Genomic DNA, 22,435 nt, shown 5'->3' with positions numbered 1-22,435 from the left:
GCGGTCCCGCCAATGGCGCGGGGGGGCGGGGCTTCCGGCGGAAGCGCGGGGCAGAGCGACGTGTGCGCCCCGCCGGGCCCGGCGCCGCCGCCATGCTCGACTTCTTCACCATCTTCAGCAAGGGCGGCCTCGTCCTCTGGTGCTTCCAGGGCGTGCGCGGGCCCGCCGCCACCGCCCCCGTCAACGCCCTCATCCGCTCCGTCCTCCTGCAGGTCGGGCGGCACCGGCTGCCGGGGGGCGGAGGGTTGGGTAGGGGCCACCTGCCTGGCGAGAGGGGAGTGGGACAGCCCTGGAGTGAGGGAGGGGGGCAGTGGGAGCCATCTGCCTGGGGAGGGCGGAGGGGTGACACCACAGACATGGCGGGGAAGGCGGGCATGGCACCATCTGCCTGGGAAGGGAAATCGGGTGAGCCCACGTAGCTGTTGGGGGAACGGGGATTGGGACCTGCCTGAGCATCTCTGGGGAAGTGGGATCAGCCCGTGAGGGGGAAGGTGGATGGGATGCCCTGCATGTGGAGGGGACATGAGTGGGATCTACCTGGGGACGGGGAGGAGAGGGGTGGCACACAGATGGGACCAGCTGTTGGAGGGCACACAGGCACGAGCAGCTCTGGGGGTGGTGACGGGTGTGGGGTCACCCATTTGGGGGATGTGGATGGGACCGTCACCTTGGGGAGGAGAGAGACTTGGGTGGGACCACCTGCCTGGCACGGGGCAGAGGGGGCACGACCAGCTCGGGGCGGGGTGGGATCATCCAGCTGAGGGGCGATGGATGGGATCACCTGCCCAGGGCGTGTGGGGTCATGTGTAAGGGATGCTGGACCACTTTGGGAAAGGGGGTGACAGGGATGAGGGGATGGTGGGTACTGCCAGCACCCCCGTTGTGACAGCTCCTCTCCTCCAGGAAAGAGGTGGCAACAACTCCTTCACCCATGAAGCCCTCACACTTAAGTACAAACTGGACAACCAGTTTGAGCTGGTGTTTGTGGTAAGTGACCCACCCCACCACCACCTGTGGGATGGCAGGAGGGTCCCTCCGGCCCCCATGTGTTCCCAAACATGAAGGAAGGGGATTGCCCCAGAAAAGAGAGGGAACAGTTCCTGCTGTGCTGAGGTTTGAGCAAACAGCTGTTTGCATTGTGTAGGGCTGGATAGACCTCAGCTCTCAGACTGAGTTGGCTCCTCTCTCTCTGGGATTTTGGGGGGTGAGGGGCTGTGATGAGCATTTCAGGGGCATGTTGAGCAGTGATCCCAGTATGGCCAGGCTCCCTCCAGAGGGGGGACACGGGTGTCTGTCAGCTGAATGCCGCTGCAGTAGCAGCTTATTTTAATCATCTGCAACAGGATTAAAACTAATCAAACCTCAAATAGAAGCTGCAGCCTTGTAAAACTTTACTTTGGCTAGATGTATTGAAAAAAAGCCAGAAATGTGTCGTTCCCTTTACTTCACAAAGCATTTAATGCTCTCTTTCTCAGTCTTGTGGCACCTTATCTCCATAAATCTATACAACCTTACCTGCTGACCTGCAGAAAAGCTAAAGGTTTTCTGCCCTTGCCCTACATGTCCTTGTTGCTATGAGACAGCCTCTGTGTGTTATAGACACCTGTGGAAGCAAAGCTCTGGGCTGTTTTTCACCTTTTTGTGGGCATTTTAAAAGCCTGAGAAGGTGGAGCAGAAAGTGAAGGCTGAAGCTTGCCCAAATTAAAGAACTCTGAATTCAACAGAGAGGTTTTTGCTTGCTTGCTGCTGCTGAATGAGCTGGAAGTATAGTGTGTGTTGGCTGTGCTCCTTGGCAGGTGGGCTTCCAGAAGATCCTGACTCTAACCTACGTGGACAAGTTGATAGACGACGTCCATAAGGAGTTCAGAGACAAGTACCGCAACGAGTTCCAGCAGAAAGGCGCCCTGGGCCTCCTAAATGGCACCTTTGATTTTAAAGATGACTTCATGCGCCTCCTCCGGTAGAGAGCTTGGGTTTTGTCTTAAATTTCTGTTCTGAGCAGAGATGGGAGTGGGGGAAGAGCTGGAATCCAGGCTAATGGGTCACCTCCCTGCAGGGATGCAGAAGAGAGCAGCAAAGTCCGAGCTCCCACGGTAATGAAAACGTTTGAGCAGTCTCTGAAATCCCAGAAGACTGTCAAGTGTATGATTGAAACCCGGGGGGAGAAACCAAAGGAGAAGGTCAAGAACAAGAAGAGTAAAGGTTCCAAAAAGGATGGTGAGTTGATGAGGAAGATGAATTGGAGGGAAATAAATATTCCAGAGCAATGTGTTGCAGCCTGTGCTTTCCCAATCTGCTTGGAGCTGGGCTGAGCTTGTGTTGGGACTCTTCCTGTCAGGAACTGAAGCTGTGGCAGCTCCCAGTAAAGCGTCTGCGGGTGACAAGCAGCTCTCGGCAGCAGGGGACAAGGAGGAACTGACCAAGGATGAAATCCTGCAGAAGAACCGGGAGGAATTCTTCAGGAGACACATGAAAGCTGGGGAGAAGTCCAGGTGAGTGATGAGGGCATGGTCAGTCTGCTTATCCTTTGAACTAGGCCATGGCTGAATCTCTCCTCATTTTGGTGACCGCTGGAAGCCAGACCTCACTTTCCTGGACCTCATTTCCCTGATTTTCCTTCTTGGTGAAAAGACTGGGAGAAGACATCTGGGGGTCCTGAAGGGGAATAGAACCTGATTTTTTTTCCTGGGAGAGGTCCAGTCTTTAGTGAGCAGATGGCAGCAGTGCATTGATACCTGGCTTGAGGGGAAGTGGTGCCATACAGGATTAAAGTTCAAATAAATAAACTCTGGAGATCAGATCAATTTCTGCATTTTTGGGTAATCCAGGCTTTTAATTTTCACATCTCCTAAGGAGTGGTGGCTGCTGTTTCCCTGCACTGAACACAATGTGTTTCTGGTCTTTGTTCCACCAGATCTCCAAAACCCGATGCACAGAAGGAGAAGGGGAAGAAGCCCCGGGTGTGGGATCTGGGGAACTCTAATGCCAAAGTACTCGATTACAGTAATTCCGCTACCAATGGCAGTGCAGAGGCTTGTCCTGTGGAGGAGTTTGACCCTGACATGGTAAGGAAAAGTCAGGCTCTGTTTGCTGTCATGTTCTCTGGGATCAACTGAGCTTTTATGAATCCAGCCCAGTCTCTGTGCCTGGATGAGAAGGGATCATGAAGAAACACAAAAAAAGGATTGTGGCACTCAGCCCATAAAGCCGCTTCTTCCCCTTGCAGGCCCTGGGGGACAAAAATCGTGAGCCCGGCCGCCTCTATGACCTGGAGTATGAGAGTGATGATGAAGCTGAAGAGGAGAAAGTTGTCCAGAACCCTTCAAAACCCAGGTAGAGGTTCTCACAGCCCTTGCTTAGTCACATGGTTCTTGATTTCTGTCCCGCAACTCCTGTTCCAGTCTAACCAGTAATGCAGGAAGCACAAACTGGTGTGTTTGTCCTCTCCGAGAAAACCTTTCTGCATCTGACCTTTGCAGATGGTCATTCTCAAACCTCAGTGTAACTCTTCTGCTTCTCCACAGTGTCAAGAAGGGTGGCCTGGGGGGCATGTTTGGCATGCTGAAGGGCCTGGTGGGTTCCAAGAGCTTGACCAGAGAGGACATGGACCCTGTGCTGGAAAAGATGAAGGATCACTTGATTGGTATGTCTGGATCCGTGATCTGAGGGATTAGTGGTGGTTCACTGTGCTCTGTTGGGTGGGCTCCAGTGTGGGTAGTACCTGTGGTTTGGGATGTTCTTGCCCACAGAAACTGTGGTGGGTTCCTGTCTCACCTCTGAGGAGCCCTTGAAAGTGCAGCAAAATTGGGGCGGCACTCAGGTCCGGTGGGAATCCTGCACACTGACTCCATCCTTCCCTTGACAGTAATGTGGGATGTTCATAACCTTCTCAGCAGCACTGACTCCCTGCTCTGTCTTTCTCAAAGCTAAAAATGTGGCAGCTGAGATTGCAGTGCAGCTCTGTGAATCTGTGGCCAAGAAACTGGAAGGGAAGGTGATGGGAACGTTCACCAGTAAGTGTCCATGTGGCATCCTGTGTATGGCTTGGAGCTCAGGAGTATTCCCCACGCATGACATGTCCTCTCTCCATCCTTTTCCCAGCGGTAACCTCGACGGTGAAGCAGGCGCTGCAGGAGGCCCTGGTGCAGATCCTGCAGCCCCAGCGCCGTGTGGACGTGCTCCGCGATGTCATGGACGCCCAGCGCCATCACCGGCCCTATGTCGTAACCTTCTGTGGTGTCAACGGTGTCGGGAAATCCACCAACCTGGCCAAGGCAGGAGAGCATCCTGGATCACAGGACTGGGGTGATGGAGTCAGGCTGTGTAGCTACTTACAGGCTTTTCTGATCTGTTGCCACCTGCAGATCTCGTTCTGGCTCATCGAGAACGGCTTCAGTGTGCTCATCGCGGCCTGCGACACGTTCCGCGCGGGGGCGGTGGAGCAGCTGCGCACCCACACGCGCCGCCTCAACGCGCTGCACCCTCCGGAGAGCCACGGCGGGCGCACCATGGTGCAGCTCTACGAGAAGGGATACGGCAAGGACGCCGCGGGCATCGCCATGGAGGCCATCTCCTACGGTACGCGTGGCACCGGGGGCGGGGGTTGCTGTCCTGGGGCAGCACCGTCCTTCACGCTGCCTCTCTGCCACCCCAGCTCGGAACCAGGGCTTTGACGTGGTGCTGGTGGACACAGCGGGACGCATGCAGGACAACGCACCCCTGATGACTGCGCTGGCCAAACTCATCGCTGTCAACGCTCCCGACCTGGTCCTGTTTGTTGGGGAAGCGCTGGTGGGAAATGAGGCTGTGGATCAGCTGGTGAGTGAAGGCTTTGTTCTTGAGAGATGAACCTGTTTCTGGAGGTTCTACCAGAGAATTGGATGGTGGCAGCACCACAAACGCATTTCTTGCATCTTTTGTTCCCCTCAGGTCAAGTTCAACAAGGCCCTGGCTGATCACTCCATGGCCCAGACACCGCGGCTCATCGATGGGATCGTCCTCACCAAGTTTGATACCATTGATGACAAGGTAAGGAGGCTGCTGGGGTGACTGAAGCTGTCAAACACAGGGCACTCCTGCACTTCCTTCATGCGTTTAAGCCATTGAAATCAAATTTAGAAGTCTGGTTTCTGCACATGGGGGATGAATGAACGCTCCCTGAGGGGAGCACTGGGTTTCATGGTGCTGCTTGTCCCTGGCAGGTGGGTGCCGCCATCTCCATGACCTACATCACGAGCAAGCCCATTGTTTTCGTTGGTACCGGACAAACCTACTGTGATCTGCGAAGCCTTAACGCCAAGGCCGTGGTCGCAGCGCTCATGAAGGCCTAAACACCAAATCGCTGTGTGCAGATGTCCCAGAAGAACCTGCTTTACCCTGTCACCAACTAGTCTTTCCCGTGTAGTGCAGAACAGAATGGAGGAATAGCAGCATGAGGAGTACTTTTTTTGGATAAACCACCTTATATCCAGAAAAAGCCCTTCCCTGGGTTCCTCCATTCTGTGTCCAGTGACGCAGGCTCCCTTGCAGGGAGGCCGAATCCAGAGCTTTGTATTGTTCGTGCTGCACGGGGTGGGTGGGCGGTGCCAGGATCTGCTGTGCTTTTTGGTGGGTTTGAAGGCTTTTTTTTGAGCTGCTTTTGATTTTTAGACCAGCTTAGGGAGGAGGTAGGAGGGACTTGGGCTTAGGGGCAGCATTAGACCTGGCTGTTATGTTGCTGCTCGTGGCAGCTCCACTGAAGCTGATAAACCAAAAAAAAAGGTGATGGCCTGTGCTGGGCTGGAGGGGACATGCTAAATTGCCTTAAAGTCCCCCATATCTGTCCTCACTGGACTCTGGAGCAGGGTCCCCAGACACCACATATTTGGGCAGGAGCAGGAGAGCTGCAGCAGCCAGGTCCAGAGGAGGAAGGCAGTGTGCCCTGCCTGGCTCCTGCCCGCTGGTCTTGGCATTATTCGCTAGTAAAAAGGAAACAAAAAACAAACCACATTAATACTGGAAGAGAATGGTGGCTGCTTGCTGCTTTCCTGCACCCTTTCTCCCCTCTCCGAGTGCCTCTTGATCCTGGTCAGAAGTGCTACACTGAATAATACAAACCTCTCTGACAATGTCTTGTAGCTCTGTATTGCAGATGTGCTATAGTGCAATAAATTGAATGCTGTCTGCTAAGAGACATAATTTATATAAAATAAACTTCATAATTTGTTGTCTGTGTATAAATAACTTGCCTCCAGCCAGGACCTGTTTCCTACTGGGTTTGGGGGAGATGAACTCCCATCAGTGTGAGGTGTGAAAGGCCCTGAAAATGATACAGCAGCCACAGTTCAGTGAGCAGGCCTTTAATACAACTTCAACATACAAAAACTGTACAGTAAAAAGACAGGACTAGAAAACTAGAGCTTTCAGTAAAAAAAAAAAAAAAAAGCTCAAGTTTCATTTTTTAATTGAAATACAGAATATAAAAGCTCTAGGTATGAAGTTAAAGGAGGCTGCAGCTCCCTCGTGGACACCGCACTCCGCAGGCACATGCAGCCCCAGTAAAACCACAATGACTATGTTAGATCAGGTGTTCATCCATGGAGGCTCTGTCCTGGCCTCTTCCCTGCTGGAAGGGTCCTGGCTCGGTGCTGGACAGCAGTGGGACAGTGCTGGGCTCCCTGGGGGCTGCTGGCCTGGCTTGGGCCTGTCCCAGGAGCCCCTGCCATGGCTCAGGGCCTGGGCAGGGCTGAGGCTCAGGGGCTGCATCCTGCATGGAAGCAAAGGCTGAACACCTGCCTGGGACTCCAGGGAGCAACACAGGGTGAAGCCTCTTGGCTCCAGAGAGCCTTCCTTACCTTTTATGTCAGCGTGGGCAGCGGCAGAGCCGTTCAGCTGCTGCCCCTCCTTGGGCACACCTGGGGCAGAGCAGAGAGCAGTGTGAGGTGAAGAGCCAGCTGCCCATGTGGTGGTTTCATACAGGCTTTCCTGGCTGGGTTAACCCTCAGAATACCTGCTAGCAAGGCTCTAACCAATGAACCCACTTTCTCCCATTTTTATGGTTTATTAATGATTCCTCTTTGTATAAAAGCATTGGCTCAGGCTGAGCAGCACAGGGGTCAGAGAGACTAATTGCCCTTTCACTAAAAAGGGAACAGCTGCACATGAAAAACAAAGTTTGCAAGCGTGGGAGGCAGCACAGCTGTTTAAACTGTTAAAACACACAAAAAAGTAACCCACAAATCCAGCTAAACTTAGAGACATGTTTGCTTTTTTCTTAAAAAAAAAAGGCTTCAGGAATCTATACAGCATGGAGAACAGGGGCTACTAACCCTGTCTACTCAGCATGGTGACAGCCAAGGGTCCCCCAGCCCCTGGCCCCGTACCTGCACGGCCCCTCATGGCAATCTCGCTCGTCAGCCGCTCGAAGTACTCGGGCAAGTCAGCGTACTCGTCTCCGTAGGAAATCACTTTGATCCCTTTGTCCAGCATGTTCTCACGGAGCTTCTTGAACTCATCCACATCCCCCCTCCGCACCAGCATGAAGTGCTCCAGGTCTGACTTGTGTTTGACAGCCTCTAAAAACAGGGCCTGAAACGTGGTGTCATCAACTGTCCAACCACAGCCCAAGAAGAGGAAGGACTTATTTTCATACAGCTTCTGAATCTCTCGCTTTAAGAAAGGGAAAGATGTTCTTGGTCAAGGTGAGCTTCATCCTCACAAGAGACAGCACCTGCACTATCACTGGCAAGGCTCTGCAACAATGCCATCCTTCAGCAAGTGTGGGAGGTGTTCCAGCAGCGTAGCATGCTAGGGAATTCACCCCTCCTGTTTCCCATATCTAATTACAGTAATTTCATGATTATAAGCCACACCTTACAATACAGAGTGTAATAAAAGGTATCTATTCTACCACCATCTGTTGAGGGTGGGGCAGTGATCCTTATCTCTGTGGGAGATATTCTGCTGATGGGCCATCCATTGAAACCAGGCAGGGCATTGTTCTTTATCTTTTCACAACCCATCCTTTCTCCAGCCAGTCATTTTCTGCTCATGGCCATTGAGTCCCACTGTGGCACTGATAAAATTACTGCATCCCATTGGGAGTTGCTCCAGCCAGGGGGAAGAGCCCAGCATTTCTTACCAAGATAAAAACAGAGGTTTTGGGACACTAAGGGAGCCCCTTTCTCCACTGGACTCCAGAGGAAAACCGGATTTCTCCACATCACCACTGGAGCTCCGGAGGGAAACTGCACCTTGTACAGGAGCACTGCTCCAGCTGAGCCACATCTGTCACTGCAGGAGGATGCAGCCACCATGGAATGGGACTGCTGCCAACACCCTGCCTGACGGGTGTCAGGTTGTACTCTGACTGTGTCAGGGTTTGGGGTTTGTTTCTTTGTAGTGTTGTATTTCTATTTTAATTTCCCTAGAAAAGAACTGTTATTCCTAATTCCCATATCTTTGCCTGAGAGCCCCTTAATTTCAAAATTATAATAACTTGGAGGGAGGGGATTTACATTCTCCATTTCAAAGAGAAGCTCCTGCCTTTCTCAGCAGACACCTGTCCTCTAATCTAAAACAGCAACTTTTCATTCTTTGTCCATATATAAGCTGCACCTGATTATAAGCCGCACTTCGAGTTCAGACCAAAATTTTAGTCAAAATGGTGCAGCTTATAATTGTGAAATAATCGTAATTCTTCTCCACCCTCTGTGAAGCTCAGTCTAAACTCAGCTGAGCCTGTGCCTGGCTGACCCAAGTGGGAGCTGCAGCTGCACAAGGCCCAGCGTGGCTCACCATGACCTCGGTGTTGCGCAGCACGTTCTGGTAGCCGGCTGGGTGCAGGACGATGCCGCTGGGGTTGGTGTAGACGCCGTGGATGTGCAGGACACTGAGCTTCCTCTTCTCCTGTGCCCACTCCAGCACCTGCTCAACACAAACCCACAGCAAATTGGCTACCACAGCACTGCTAAATGTAACGTTTTGGGGAAGCATTCCAGAGAGGCTGCTTCTTCCTCACCTTCTCTCCTCCTACACCATGGCCTGCAGCCACAACCTGTGGTGCTTGTTTGGGACAACACTGCAGCTGACTGGTGAATGTGATGAGAAGACTGAATCAAAATGTGAGATTGACCAGAAAAAGGGGAAAAAACTACAAATCCTGCTCAGCATGTTTCTCAAGCCTACCAAGTTTTTTTGTGGCCTGTACTGGCTCTGAGGGAGTCACCAGCTGAACTGACCTCCATTTCAGACAGCTGCTTCTGAGGCTCTCAGTTTATTCCTGCAGACCTCAGCTTGTTTAAGCTTGCAATAATTAGAATGCTTATTTGTAACACTGTAAGTACTTCCAGCCACATAGATTAAGAGGTCACACGGGAAACGTGAAGCACAGAAATGAGAATGAAAAGAGAGCAAGGACTGCACAGGACACACACACTGGGGGTGTTCAGCATGCAAACAGAAGGATGAGATGCTCCCCAACAGTAAAATCCACAATGGAGAGATGAGGTGGGCAGGTGCAAAGAGCTCAGGGTTTCACAGCCTGAGTGGGGCAAGAGAAGGGATGTTTGCATGAATGGGGTAGCTCTGAGAGTGCAGCAGGAAGAGCCATTCCAGCCACTGCAGGAAGAGAACACAGGGCAAGAGGGGAGCCTGCAAGGCTGCAGCCCTGAATGCCCATCACAAAAAGCACTTTGCAGCACCTTATAAGAATAAAAAGTTTGGCTTTGCATCTCACATGCAGTTTCCCATATTGGCGAGAAACATCAGCTCAAGCCTTATGTGGAAGCAAGGCCAAGCCAGAAGTTTCAAGGACAGAGATCAAAGGAATAGCAGGCTTAAGGACTCCTCCTGAGCCCTGGATGGCAGCCAGCAAACCAGCGTTCCAGAAAGGAGCATTCCTCCCCATTCCTCTGCTTGCTGCCTTGGACAGTCAGAGCCTCTGCCTGGAGCCTGTCTGCCACCAGTTAAACCACTACAATCAGCACAATGCCCTCAGGCAGCATGAGAGCATATCTTGCATCACCACAGTCCCTGACAAAAGAAATAACCATCCTTTACCTTCTTTTCATCAGTCAGGTCAAGAGACTCAAGGTGCTTCCCTTGGTGTGCTGCATATAGCTCCAGCAGGTTATCAAAGTTTGTGGTTAACACAAGGGCCCCATTTTCCATCAAGTGAAGCACAGACTGAAGCAGCTGCTTCCCAGAATCTTCCATTTTGGATTCCAGGTCATCAAACACCTCGTATAAACAGTCCTTGAAAAAGGTTGAGCGAACGTTGCTTGTGCGCTGAGAAGGGGAGACATTGAGATCAGAGCCAGCCCTTAACACCTCATGCCAAACGACTCCATGAAAAAATACCCACATTTCCCCAACACCCTGCAAAGCTCTGGGTCCTTGCAGGGCAAACACAGAGCCCTGGCTGCACCAGGGTGAGTGCTCTCCTTCAGCATAGTCATAGGATCACAGAATCCCAGACTGGTTTGGGGTGGGAAGGACCTCAGAGCCCACTCTGTGCCATGGGCAGGGACACCTTTCACTATCCCAGGTTGCTCCAAACCCCTCCAGCCTGTCCTGCAACACCCCCCAGGGATGGGGCAGCCACAGCTCCTCTGGGCACTCTCACCACCCTCACAGGGAATAGCTCCTTCCCAATATCCCATCTAACTCTGCCCTGCAGTGTGAAGCCATTCCCTCTTATCCTGTCACACCAGGCCCTTGTCCACACTCTCTCTCCATCTTTCTTGCCAGCTCCCTTCAGGTATTGGAAGGCCACCATTAGGTCACCAATGAAGCCTTCTTCTCCAGGTTTAACAATCCCAGTTCTCTCAGCCTTTCCTCACAGGAAGGTGCTCCATCCCTTTAATCATCTTAGTCCAGGTGAAATACCCAAACCCCATGTCCACAGCAGGGTTAAATCAGGCACCTGGCACAGTAACTGCACTTGTGGTTCCTTGTACATAGAGGAATTGTTGGGGTGGGGACACCATCTGTCTATTTCCAAAAGCCAAATCCTACACTCAGGGCAGGTACAAGCACACTCACTGGAGACAGCTTCTGAATAAGGTCGTGGGCAACATGAACCAGGTTCTTGTCTTCATGAAGACACTTCTGGAACCGTCTGCTCTCTTCATCTTCCAGGAGATCAAAGTCAATAGCAGCATCCAGGAGAGCCTGAATCAGCCCCTTCCAGGACTTCAGTGCTGGGACCTGGGGAGCAACTGCAGCACTAATTCCTGTCCCAATGACCAAAACAAGCTCCCGAGGCTTCTTGGTTTTGAGGCTTGGCAACAGCTTCCTGAAAAGGAGAAAGGAGCACAGCTGGTACCACCAGGATGGAGGGTGGCTGGGGTGGTGGCAGACTGAGGGAGAGGGAGGTACTCTGTGCCAAAATTTGAATCAAGTATCCATTGGGGCTCTCTGATAAACAGTACATGACAGGAGCAGCTTGGTATCCTTAAAAGACAGCAGACAGCTGCATGGATCAGCAGCACAAATGCTCCCAACACAAGGTCTGTAACTACAATATTTTTAGGAATCAAATCTGTTATCAGGATGATTACTGGGGAAGTCAATGATACCCTAGGGTGTTTCTGCAGCAAAGCTAATCCACTAAAAATCTGAAATAAGGGAAGTCTATTAATAAAAGTTACCTGGAAGGCTGGAGGGCATGGGAAAGATGTCATGAGCACTAGAGAGTGAGACACACACAGGCTCTACATCCTGAAACAAAATGCTTGTCAGATCCCATGCAGGTCAGAAATGTGACCTGAATTAAACAAGGTGCAGAACAGGAGCCTGGAGACAACAGCTCCATTTATGCCAGCACAGAAAAAAGCAAGGGAAGGTTCCTCCTAGCCCAGCCCTGGAGGGGCCCAGCCCCAGTTTGCTGAGGAACCCCCTCAGCTGTACCAACAATCCCTTCCCTGTGATGCCTGCAATGTCAGCAGGGTGCTCCAGGCCAATGTTTTGGAATATCCCAGATGATACAGAGTCACATGAAAGGGCTGCAGGGCTGTATTCTCCTTATTCCTCCTCCCTCCTGCCAATTTTCCTGGCTTTGTACCTGCACAGTGCTTTTAAACATGACCTTTATCATTTATTAAGCAGATGTGCTGCTCCTTGCCTTGCCTTGCCTGGTGGCAGCTGCTTTCTGCAGCAGGGACCTGCTGCAGCTTCCCAGGATTGGAGCAGCAGCTTGTATGGAAGAAATGGGCTTTATCAGCAAACACGTGATATTTAGTGAGAAGGGGAGAGGAAACCAACACCACACAGATGGAGCTGTGCCTTTCCTCAGCTCCTGCCTGTGAAAACAGACTTGTTAACCCTTTCCTCAACGAGGGCTTTCACTGCTGAAAAACAGAGTTCAATTTGAGGACTGCAAACCTTGTGTGAGGAATAAATCAGTATTCATGCTAATGGGCTAGTATAAAAACACTACTGGAAATACAGGGACTGAAATAAAGAATAGTATCAAATACCCAAGTTTTAATGTCTTGCATGCCTGAAAGAGGCATGCTACTCCTTGCTGAAAAATGCACTTGTTTCTACCCCGATATCCTGAGTAAGGAAAAAATCATCTCTCAGCATCTTTTCTGCACATTCTAAGACCACTGCTCAACCTTGAGACCACACAGAACTATCCTGCAGCCCTCCAGAACTTGCAAATTAATCAAATTAGTGGGAGACACCCCCCAGATGAATTAGCTGCTTGTTCACAAGAACTTTTGAGCCTGCAGCAGCCACGGTCTCAAGTCTTTGACAGAATTATCCACCAGTCAGGTCCCCACTCACAGAACTGTAAGACCACCTATTTCTAAGCACAGGGAGGCTCAGGGTGAATTATTTAGCCTTTACATGCAGTTCAATCATGCTAATTTGAGTAACTCCCTGTCCTCCTGGAAACCACCATCAACTCAAGTGACAAAGAACAACCACAGCGTCCTGACACTGCGAGTGGACAAGGACCATGGAGACAGGACAGTAAAACACAGCTTTGAGTACAACCCCATCCCCTGGCTGAGGGTTAAAACCCCAAAAAAGTACATTCTGAGTGTGAAGGCTTTTGTTCCACAAACAGCAGGAAAGGCCAAGGCACGGCCAGCACCCAGTTCTTGAATCAGGAAGCGAAACAGCTGCGGTCACCAGGGATCACAATCCTTAAAGAACAACGTGAGGCAAAGGAAAAGGCTCTTGTTCTAACAAATTCACTGGAGTATAATTAAATTTACCTGGGCTTTTTTGCAGGTGGCATTCCATCTTCCAATAATGTTTCCTTGCCCAGGCTCACTGTAGAAGCCATCCAGTTTCTAGAGCAGAGAAATCACAAGCGAAGTCACTGCACATGGACAACACCACCCAGACAAGGTTTTACAGAACCAGCTCTGCACAGGTGGATAAATCCCAGGTTTGTTATCATTCCAAGATCACCTCTGGGCTTAGAATTGCATGTTTTTGTCTCTGAACTTTGCCCCACAGTCTCATCCACTTCCTTGACCTCTTTTACCTTGGTTGTTTTGCCCAGGTGTGATTGCCTCAGCAAAACACACTTTGCCAGACCCTTTGTTTCACCTCAGCCCCTCATTTTCCCCACAGATCCTGGATCTTGGAGCAGCACTCCCCTCTTCCCGACAAGGCCTGTCAGCAAACTTGCTGCTTGGGAAACAGTGGGAGGGAAGAGAAGACAAAGAGATTTTTGTTGGCTCCAAAAAGCCACGGAGAGTATTTCATTCCCTGGTGATGAGAGAAGGGTTTCCCAGCCCGCCATGCATCTGCAAGCACTGGGAAATGACCTTAAAGCCCACGGAAAGGAAGTGCATTTTGAGAACTCTTTCAACAGCCTGTGACATAAAATACAAAAGCTCTGCCAGCATGCAGTCCTCTCCCACTCTGCTTCTCCCAAATAAGTCTATGAAAAGGGAATGAAAACTAACAGAATTAATTGTTCAGCCTCCTCTGCTTTTTCCTTGCCAATTGTGATGAAGAGTCCAGCAAAAACTCTGTTAGACAAGGGCTTTTGGCCAGAGGAAATGCTGAGGAAGAGCTGCTGACCCAAAACCACAGGGTTTTTGCAGGTTTTGCCACCTCAGGGAGATCTGAGGGTTTGTTCTAGAGCTGCGATTGCTCCCTGGCAGCAGAGCAGGTGACAATGGGCAGGTCTCACCTCGGCTGTGCTGCAAGTGTTGGCATGGATCATGTGAGAAATCAGCCAATATTCTAGGAAACCAGCACCTTTCAGGGCAAAGTGACTCTGTCAGACGCTCAGATACACCATGTGTGCAGCCCTTACCTTCTGACCCCTTCAGAAAACTTCATGCAATGGCATTATGGAATGGTTTGGGTTGGACAGGACCTTAAAGCTCAGGTCGTTCCACCCCCCTGCCATGGGCAGGGACACTTTCCACCACACCAGGCTGCTCAATAATATATCATTGTAACAACAGCAGAACACCTCAGCGAGCTGCTTTTCACCACCTAGCTCCTGAAACATTACTGAACATGTGCTGCTAATCACCTTTTTATCTTACTGGGCCTTACTGTAGGGCCCAGATTTTGGATTAAAGTGTCAAAGGCCTTTAGCAAGTGAGGAATCTCCTGGTTTTCCCCCCATCACACACTCTTGTGAACATTGTACCCGGTATTTTTCCAACCCACACTGAGTCCAGGAGCACTTCAATGCTGTTCTGACAATGAACCTCTGCAGCCTCATCACCTCCAAACACCTGCAAGCTGTCAGGCTTCATGGTGAACTACTTTGGAGTGGTTAAATCTCCAAAGACCAAAGTAGTGACTCTCAGGAAGACAGGAGGATGTGCTGGTACAGGATCTGTCAGATTCACCATCAAATCCCCACAGAGCAAATACAGCCAAGTATGATCAGGATAAGGGCGGGGGGAACCCTTCTTTTTCCTTCCCATGAGGGTCCCATCTCTCCTTTTGGATTAGCTGATTTTTCTGTAAGGACAGGCTGCTTCCACAAAGCCAGCCAGATTTTATTTAGTGGTGCAAAGATGCTTTAGACAAGCCAGGGACTAACAATAGATAACTGGAGCGTTTCAGAGGGAAGTTTGAGCTCCTGCTGGTGCTGGGTCTGCCCTCAGCCCCTCTGCAGCAGCAGAGCTACAGCTGAAAGTAAATACTGCCTCAGTTTCTAAACTGGATATAATTTAAGCTTATATTATCTGTGAATCATCAGCTGAGTCTTGAATATTGAGGCTCTTTGTAAACTCCTACCTAGGAGTTTCCTTTTGCTTCACCTGCCTCAGCACTGTTCCCATCTTGCTCACCCTGCACATTCCTATGCCATTAACAGCAGGAATGGAGCCATCAAATAAATTTTAAGTGCCTCTAAATTACATTTCAAAAGTAATTTTAAACTTAGGGAAAAGCACCTTTTGGAATTATAATCACCTAGAAAGGTTTACTCATATAATGACCTTCAACCTTCAGGTCTATTATTTAGTGCAGACAGCCATAAAGGAACAAAAGCCCCATTATAAATACAGCCTAGTTCCAAAAAAGTTATTACTGGTCTTAAAAGAATCCATGGGGATTCAGCCAAGAAATAGAAACCTCCAGTTTTTAGTCCTGGGGAGAAGCTCTGCTCCCCAAAGGGATGGATCGTGCTGACACAGCTGAGGTAGCCAAAATTAAATGGAATTACCTCAGAGCATGACACTGCCATGGGGAAAAAAACACAGCAGGTACTGCAGGCTTCCCCTGGGAACACAGGTGCATGGAGGAGAGGAGCCACAGGCACAAGATAAGTGTCTCTCCAGCCTTCTTCAGACATTGGGAACTTTCCAGCTATTTAGACTACAGGGAGTTGAAGACTGTAAACACAACACTCCATGGTTTCCTGGCTCAGCCACCCTGTTCCCCTGTCCCAGCCTTGTTCCCACCACTTTTATCAGGGATACTAAGAGACCCTCTGTGTGGGTTTGCTGCATTCTCTTTCTCCCTCCACACCACAGAAATCTCTTAATTTATCCTAAAGCCTTCCAGACTTCAGCTTTAAACTGTGCCCAAGTCACCAAAACTGGATAAACCCAACCACAGCAAATCCCTGTGTGACACAGACATATCCAGCTGCAGAAACGTTGGAAACATGAAGGTGTATCCCAGGTAAAAGCAAACACCTGAACACAACATGTGCCAAACGAGGGCTGAGGTTCACATAGGGTGTGTATTTACAAAAACCTCTCTGCAGCTCTGCAAAACACAGCCATGCCACACAGTCAACACCACAGCCCCTTATGCAGAACCAAAATAGGGAATTAATGCAACATTTTCTTCCCCACCTCATGGAGAAGTTGCTGCTGTCACCATCTCCGTGCTTAGCACCCAACACACAACTAAAACTACAGCTGGATGTTTAAAATTGAAGCCAAGTGATCCAGCTCCACGCTGGAAGATGGGCTCCTCTAGAAGAGCCCCCACAAATTCTGGAAAGAAACACGTACAAACCTACTGTTCATCCATTATTTTTAGCTTCTTTAAGTGCTGGGAACTACCACCAGCAAGGATGTAATTCTCAGCTTCTTCTTCAAGTCAGCTAGAAGTTGAACTATCCCTGGCCAATTCCCAGCCAATTCTCCACGTGGGAGCTGCACTGGAACTGGATCAAAACCATCCCAGAAACACACAGCCTCCAGGGACAATGGGACCTGCTCCTGTCCAAGCCACAAAAACACAGGATTCAGCCTCCTTGGATGTGAGTCAAAACACACCAGAGGTTTTTATTCAAACGCTGTGATTCTTCACGTGCTTCCCAATGGCTCCATGAGCAAGGAGAGGGAGTGACACAGCAAAGCCTGAGCTCTGTATCCCACGGACTCCCACGGAAGCACGCTGGCATTCCAGGGCTGACTCTGGAAAGGGAAGCGGGAGGGGGGGGGGGGGGTCACACCTTCGGGGTTGCTCGAGCCCTTACCTGTCCTCTCCGTTGTGCCCTCCTCGCTAAACCTGCGGGAAAAGCAACAACACGGGGACTCAGCAGGCGGGGAGGACACCGAGGCTCCTTCCCGGGGGGGGACATCAATAAAAGCGAGCTTTTATAGAGAGCGATGGTGCGGCGGCTTCGCGGCCCCCCCGGCTCACCCCCGGTCTCCTTCGCTCCCCTCAGGCCGCTCCGTCCCCTCAGGCCGGCCGCCATGGGACCCCCCCCACTATGGCGGCCCCCGTCGCTATGGCAACAGCTTCCCCCCCCCCCGCCGTCTCCATGGCAACCGCGCCCTCCCCGCCCGCCGCCCCCGCGCGCCCCGCACGCACCTGGCGCCGCGCGCGCGGCCCCATTGAGGAGACGCCGCCGCGCCGCGCGCAGCCGCCTCGCGCCTGGCCCCGCCCCGCCCCGCGTGACGATTGGCTCCGCCCTCCTCCCGCCCCGCCCCGTCATTGGCTGGCAGCGGAAGGGGCGGGGCCAGGCGTGGGAACGTGGCCATGCGCTCGCGGCACTTTGCGGAGCTGTAGGAGGTGCTGGCGCATGCGCGGCGCAGTGGCGGGGTGGGAGACGGTGCTGAGCGGGTCTGGCTTTCCGGTACGGCAGGCGGTGCTGAGCGCGTCTTTCTGTCTGTCTGGGCCGGGAGGCGGCACCGAGCGGGTCTGTCTGTCCAGGCTAGGGCTGCGCCGGGCCTGGCGGTGTCCCTCTGTCCCTCAGGGGCCTCTCCTCCGCCGGCTGCCGCTGCCTGGGTTCGTGTTTGTGCGACCGCGTCTCCAGCCCTTTGAGGTACATGCGGTGCCTGGGCCTGGACGGCTGCTATGATGCCTTTAAGCATCTGTGTGGTGGAATTGGGGTGTGCTTAGAGTTTTCCAGGAAGAAGACTATTCTGTGTTTTCCGGGTGTCTACGCACTGCTTTGTACTGGTGCTGTAAATGAAACGTTCATGGTGTTTTTAGGGACAAAATTAGCCTTATTTTTTCACAGAGCCACCTTTGTTTGAACCTGCCTTGCAGCATCTGGTCTTCATAATTTCATAATTCAACAGGCACTCCTGTAAACCCCAGGCTCCTGGTGACGACCAGCCTCAAACTCCTGCTGCAGGGATTTCAGCGTGGTGCTTGTGGTGGGTCAATACAGTTGTGCCTACTTAACCATTCCTTTAATAATTATTATATTATTGCTGAGGTAGGGTGGAGGTGGATTCAGAGGGTGCTGCTTCTTGGGGTTTAGGGTTTGTGGGTTCACCCTTGCTCAGGTTCCCTCTCTGGGGTTTCCAGGTGGGGTGACTCACACAGGCAGGTGACTCACCTCCCTCTGGGTCCTCTCCTTGGGTGGGGAGTTGATTTTTGGGGTGGTGGCAGCAGTGCTGGGGTAGGGACTAAGGTAAAATGTGTCCCAGTGGGATGAGTGCTGGGCCCATGACTGGTGATAGTCTGTGGGTGCATGTGGGGCTTAGCACCACTCAGCCTTGGGCTTTTTCCTTTGAGATTTGGCCACCAAGGGGCCAGCTGGTGTTCCCTGCTTGGTGGAGAGAAAGGCAGCTGAGATGGTGGGGGAATATGGGGCAGAGCCCAGTGTCTCTTGAATCCATTGCATTTTTTGGGCACAGGCTGCCCAGGTTCCTCTGGCTCTCAGCACCGTGTTTGAAGAGGGGCTGGGGGCCTTGCAGGAAGATCCTGCCTGCTGCTGTACCCCCAAAATTCTTCCCAGGGCTCACAGATGGAAATCCTTGAGGATGAGAAGGCCCTTATGTCAAGGGGGCAAAGCCATCAGCCCCGCCCCCATTTGAAATGGATTTGTGTTTTGTGCTACTGTGCTCTGGTCTGTTGTTTTACTGAAGGTGGTGCAACACGTGTGGAAGCCACAGCCAGGTGGAGGTGTGCTCAGTGTCCAACAGGAGCTCTTCAAAGACCTCTGGGGCACAGTGGCTGTGTGGGCATGGGGTTCCCCAAAGCCTGATAGGTGCTGGTGGATGTTGGGGGATCTCCTGACCTTCAGCTCTCCTTTCCAAGAGACTCAAAGGTCCCTGGGGAGGTGGAAGCAAACAGCAGTGTGCTGAGCAAGGAGTTGAATTCAGCCCTAGGGCACAGCTGGGTCATGGTGGCATTGATGAAGGGGTGTCTTGACTGGCCTTAGCATGGAGTGTTGAGGCTAAATGCAGTGGGGGGGACGTTTTTGGGGGTCAGAGGACATGGGACTTTTCCCTGAGAGAAATATCTCCCTTCAGGCATGTAGACATGGGGGTGTTGTCCCAGTTAACTTTCAGGCAAGTGGGGGAGGGTGCCACCAGGGTTGTGTTTTGCTGTTATTCAGGATGAGGAGACAGATGGGAGAGGGAAGAACCCATTCAGCACTGGGACTGGACCCTGGGCCCCTACCTTCTGGTGTCACAGGGGGTGTGGGACACTTCCTGGGTCACCTCCACACTGTGCTGGCCACCAACTTGGCCATGGTGACACTGCAGCAGCAGGGGGATGGTTTAGTGTCCACGCTAGAGGTCCTGGCATTGTCCTCTAGGCAGGCAGGGGAGAGCTGGGGAAATCTCCTGTGTCAGGAGCAGCTTGTCAGAGAGCTGGATGGGCCTGCAGGCCCTGGAGACCTCCCAGATTCCTGGGGAATGGAACCAGACTAACTGGAGCCCATCTCTCACATGGTGTTGTGGAGGACCTGCCAGGCATTGGAGGAGTTGAGGATGATGAGGAGATGAAGGCAGTGTCAGTCATTGGCCACCACCAGCAGCACCAGGGGAACAAGACCTGGGAAAGGACAAATACAGGGGGGGATTTTGGGGTGGAAAAATGACTTGTTTGGTAAATTTAACTTGTAAAATAAGCATGAGTGGCAAACATGGATGTGTCATTTAGACTGGAAATGAGGATGAAAACAGGTCTGGGTGCTGGTGAGGGCTGGGCACTCTGATACGCAGGCAGTGACGGCATGTGGTGATGTGGGAGGGACACCCTTGGGAGGGCTTGGCTTCCCCTCCCGGCAGTCCCGGCCCATTTACCCTGCTGTGCTTTCACATTCCCCAGCAGAGGCTGGAGCTGGGGCACGTGGGTGTTTGGGGAGCTCCTCGGTGGGTGCCCCTGCCCTCATTTCCACCCCAGGGCAGCTTCACTGGGAACTGCTCCTGGATGTGGAAGCTGTGAGGATGGATCAGCCTCGTCATTCACCACAGGTCCCATTAGACTGCAGAGTGAACATGCTGCGTTCTACCTGTGCTTTCCCACCCAGCTAATCCCAGAAGATCTTTCTTTGCCAAACCCAGGGGCTGATGTATCCCTTTCCCTGCTCTGGTGCTGGACTCCTGCATTCCAGGTAAGCATCCCTCCAACTTTCCCCCCACTGCTCACTGTCCATGCTCATTGCTCCAGTCACACTTGAGCTTCTGGCTGTCACTAGGAGGTGACACTTGGGCACTGTGGTTTCCGTAGGTGTGCTGGGGTTTTGCTGGCGTTTCCTGCAGTCATGTGCCATTTTTGTAGTAGGGGAAAGGCTTCAGCATGACTTGGGGTGTTTCATATCAGAGGCATGATGTCAGCAGTGGAAAACAGAAACTATTTCCTGTGTTGCTGCTCCTGGGTGTCTGCAGGGAGTGTCTGGGCTCCCTAAACCATGCTGGGAACATGATGCCAAGGCATGGGATGGTGTTCCCTGGAGGGAACAGGCAGCACCAAGGATGCACAGAGCTGGGCATCACCTACATTGCCTTTGGTTTGCAAGCACCCAGTCCATCCCTGGTGATCCCAGCTGACTCCCACTTCTCCCCTCCACAGGATCCTTTCCCCACTGATGGGAATGAGGGCTTCTCCTCCCTATTATCACTTGGCCTTGCTTGCTGCAGGTGTGTGTCTCCAGTGGAGAGAGCCAGTAATAGGTAAGTCTTCCTTCCCAGCATTTTTGGGGAGGCAAATGTGGAAAACCCTGCTGGGGGTGATTTGGGGGCTGTAAGAGAGCACCCCAGAGGTGCAGATCCCTGGAACAGACTGGGCTGAGGCCTGCCATGAAGCAGTTCTTGCTCTCAGTTTTTTATCCCTCTTTTCTGCTCTCAGGAGAGGTGTCCCACTGGCAGTTGGTGGCTGAGCAGTGTGCTGCCCATTATGGCTGGTGAGTCTGGGAATAAACCTTCTGGCTCTGTCCCCTCCCCAACAGAACACCAGGGTGCCCATGGGCTGCTCTTCACCATGCCACAGCATTCAGATGTTGGTGGCAGCTCAGGTTTTGGGGACTAGGATGGTTTTGGGGGTCAAGGTGAGATCCCACCCACTCCTTTCTGTCTGGGAGCACCCTGTAGATTGAATGGTGCTGAGTCCCCCAAAACTCACTGTGCCTTCACTCTGCAGGTTGGTTTAGGCGGCTTCTGCACAAGCCAAAGCCGAGCTCAGTGGAAAGCCTCAAGTCCAGCCACTCTGCTTCATCCTCACCTTCTTCCTCCTCCTCCTCTGCCAAGAGCTCCAGCTCTTCTCCTGGCACAAGCTTGACCTCCAGCTCCTTGTCGCCTGTGTCAGCAGTGGACATCAGCGCCTCTGACAGCCCCCGGTGGGACAAGAGCTATGATGTGTGCATCTGCCACAGTGAGGGGGACATGGAGCTGGTGGAGGAGCTAGTGTCCTACCTGGAGGGCCAGCCAGAGAGCTTCCGGTGCTTCCTGCAGCTGCGGGACGCGGTGGCGGGAAACGCGGTGGTGACAGAGCTGTGTGACGCCGTGCGGAACAGCCACTGCTGGGTCATGCTCATAACCCCCGGCTTCCTGCAGGACCCCTGGTGCAGGTACCAGATGCACCAGGCCTTGGCTGAGGCTCCCATGGCCAATGGGCGCACCATCCCAGTGCTGAAGGACGTGGATCGCAAGGATTATCCCAGGGAGCTGTGGAACATCTACTACATCTACATGGCGCTGAAGGAGAAAAGCTTCAGGCAGATCAGAGACACTGTTGTACGCTGTGAGTATCCTGTGGGATGCTGATAAAATGTCAGTCCATTGGGGTGAGGACCATGGGAAGGACCAGATTCCATATATTTATTTAGAGTTGATTTTTAAAGTAATTGTTTGCTAATGGAGCTGATCTGCTGTCTCTGCAGACCTCCAGGAACTGTGCCGGAGCTCCAGAAAAGGGACAGAGTAGTGCTGGGAGCAGGCAGACGCATCCCCATGGGCATTGTGGAGCTGTTGCTGTTGGATGTCCCGTTGGACCTTGAGGTCAAACCTGAGCTGCTGAGACAAGGATGGAGAGTTCCCCACATCCATGAGGGACAGCAGACCACAGCCCACCACGTCCCAGTGGCCAAAATTTCCTCAGCGGGACAGGGACATCACACAAACACTAAGCTCTGACATCGGGTGGTTCTCAGGGTCACAAGAGCTCTTTACTGTGCTGCCATTTGCTGTCCTGAGGGCTCCGGAATCTCTACTAAGCTGACAAGGCCCCTGCTGGGCTGTGGGCAAGACAAGATGAGGCAGGCAGTGACTTCGCACGGAATCGTTGAGACTACGAAAATGCAGAAGTTTTAAGTTTTGGT

The 22,435-nt window shown here is 52.1% G+C and overlaps 3 protein-coding genes across 17 annotated transcripts; 2 read left to right on the top strand and 1 right to left on the bottom strand.

Annotated features, from left to right (window-relative positions):
* Positions 1-41: 41 nt before the first annotated feature.
* SRPRA (SRP receptor subunit alpha) lies at positions 42-6,222 on the top strand. The gene is made up of 14 exons (XM_033081719.2): positions 42-212; positions 904-987; positions 1,797-1,960; positions 2,057-2,217; positions 2,339-2,492; positions 2,915-3,065; positions 3,227-3,333; positions 3,525-3,643; positions 3,927-4,013; positions 4,102-4,274; positions 4,365-4,578; positions 4,655-4,818; positions 4,930-5,028; positions 5,202-6,222. The coding sequence occupies exons 1-14, from the start codon at positions 93-95 to the stop codon at positions 5,328-5,330; spliced, it is 1,926 nt and encodes a 641-aa protein (XP_032937610.1). The 5' UTR covers positions 42-92; the 3' UTR covers positions 5,331-6,222.
* A 100-nt stretch (positions 6,223-6,322) lies between these two features.
* FAM118B (family with sequence similarity 118 member B) lies at positions 6,323-17,301 on the bottom strand. 4 transcript variants are annotated; one of them, XM_033081723.2, is made up of 9 exons: positions 17,248-17,301; positions 16,910-16,941; positions 13,209-13,286; positions 11,023-11,275; positions 10,039-10,266; positions 8,776-8,904; positions 7,362-7,647; positions 6,834-6,893; positions 6,323-6,762 (listed from the first exon to the last, which is right to left on the bottom strand). In XM_033081723.2, exons 3-9 carry the CDS (start codon positions 13,277-13,279, stop codon positions 6,557-6,559), a joined length of 1,233 nt encoding a protein of 410 aa, XP_032937614.1. In that variant the 5' UTR covers positions 13,280-13,286; positions 16,910-16,941; positions 17,248-17,301; the 3' UTR covers positions 6,323-6,556. The 4 variants fall into 4 exon arrangements, with proteins under 4 accessions (XP_032937614.1, XP_032937615.1, XP_032937611.1 ...); XM_033081724.1 differs by having other exon boundaries at positions 6,323-6,745; XM_033081720.2 differs by having other exon boundaries at positions 6,323-6,893.
* Positions 17,302-17,429: 128 nt separating this feature from the next.
* LOC117008111 (TIR domain containing adaptor protein) lies at positions 17,430-22,432 on the top strand. 12 transcript variants are annotated; one of them, XM_033081702.1, is made up of 7 exons: positions 17,430-17,512; positions 17,961-18,038; positions 20,150-20,233; positions 20,692-20,792; positions 20,968-21,022; positions 21,259-21,858; positions 21,998-22,432. In XM_033081702.1, the coding sequence occupies exons 5-7, from the start codon at positions 21,016-21,018 to the stop codon at positions 22,039-22,041; spliced, it is 651 nt and encodes a 216-aa protein (XP_032937593.1). In that variant the 5' UTR covers positions 17,430-17,512; positions 17,961-18,038; positions 20,150-20,233; positions 20,692-20,792; positions 20,968-21,015; the 3' UTR covers positions 22,042-22,432. The 12 variants fall into 12 exon arrangements, with proteins under 12 accessions (XP_032937593.1, XP_032937594.1, XP_032937592.1 ...); XM_033081703.1 differs by having other exon boundaries at positions 20,104-20,233; XM_033081701.1 differs by having other exon boundaries at positions 20,094-20,233.
* Positions 22,433-22,435: the final 3 nt, after the last annotated feature.

The sequence above is a fragment of the Catharus ustulatus genome, chromosome 28, assembly GCF_009819885.2.
Source record: "Catharus ustulatus isolate bCatUst1 chromosome 28, bCatUst1.pri.v2, whole genome shotgun sequence".
Lineage (NCBI taxonomy): Eukaryota > Metazoa > Chordata > Aves > Passeriformes > Turdidae > Catharus > Catharus ustulatus.
This window is presented reverse-complemented; position numbering and strand designations above follow the sequence as displayed.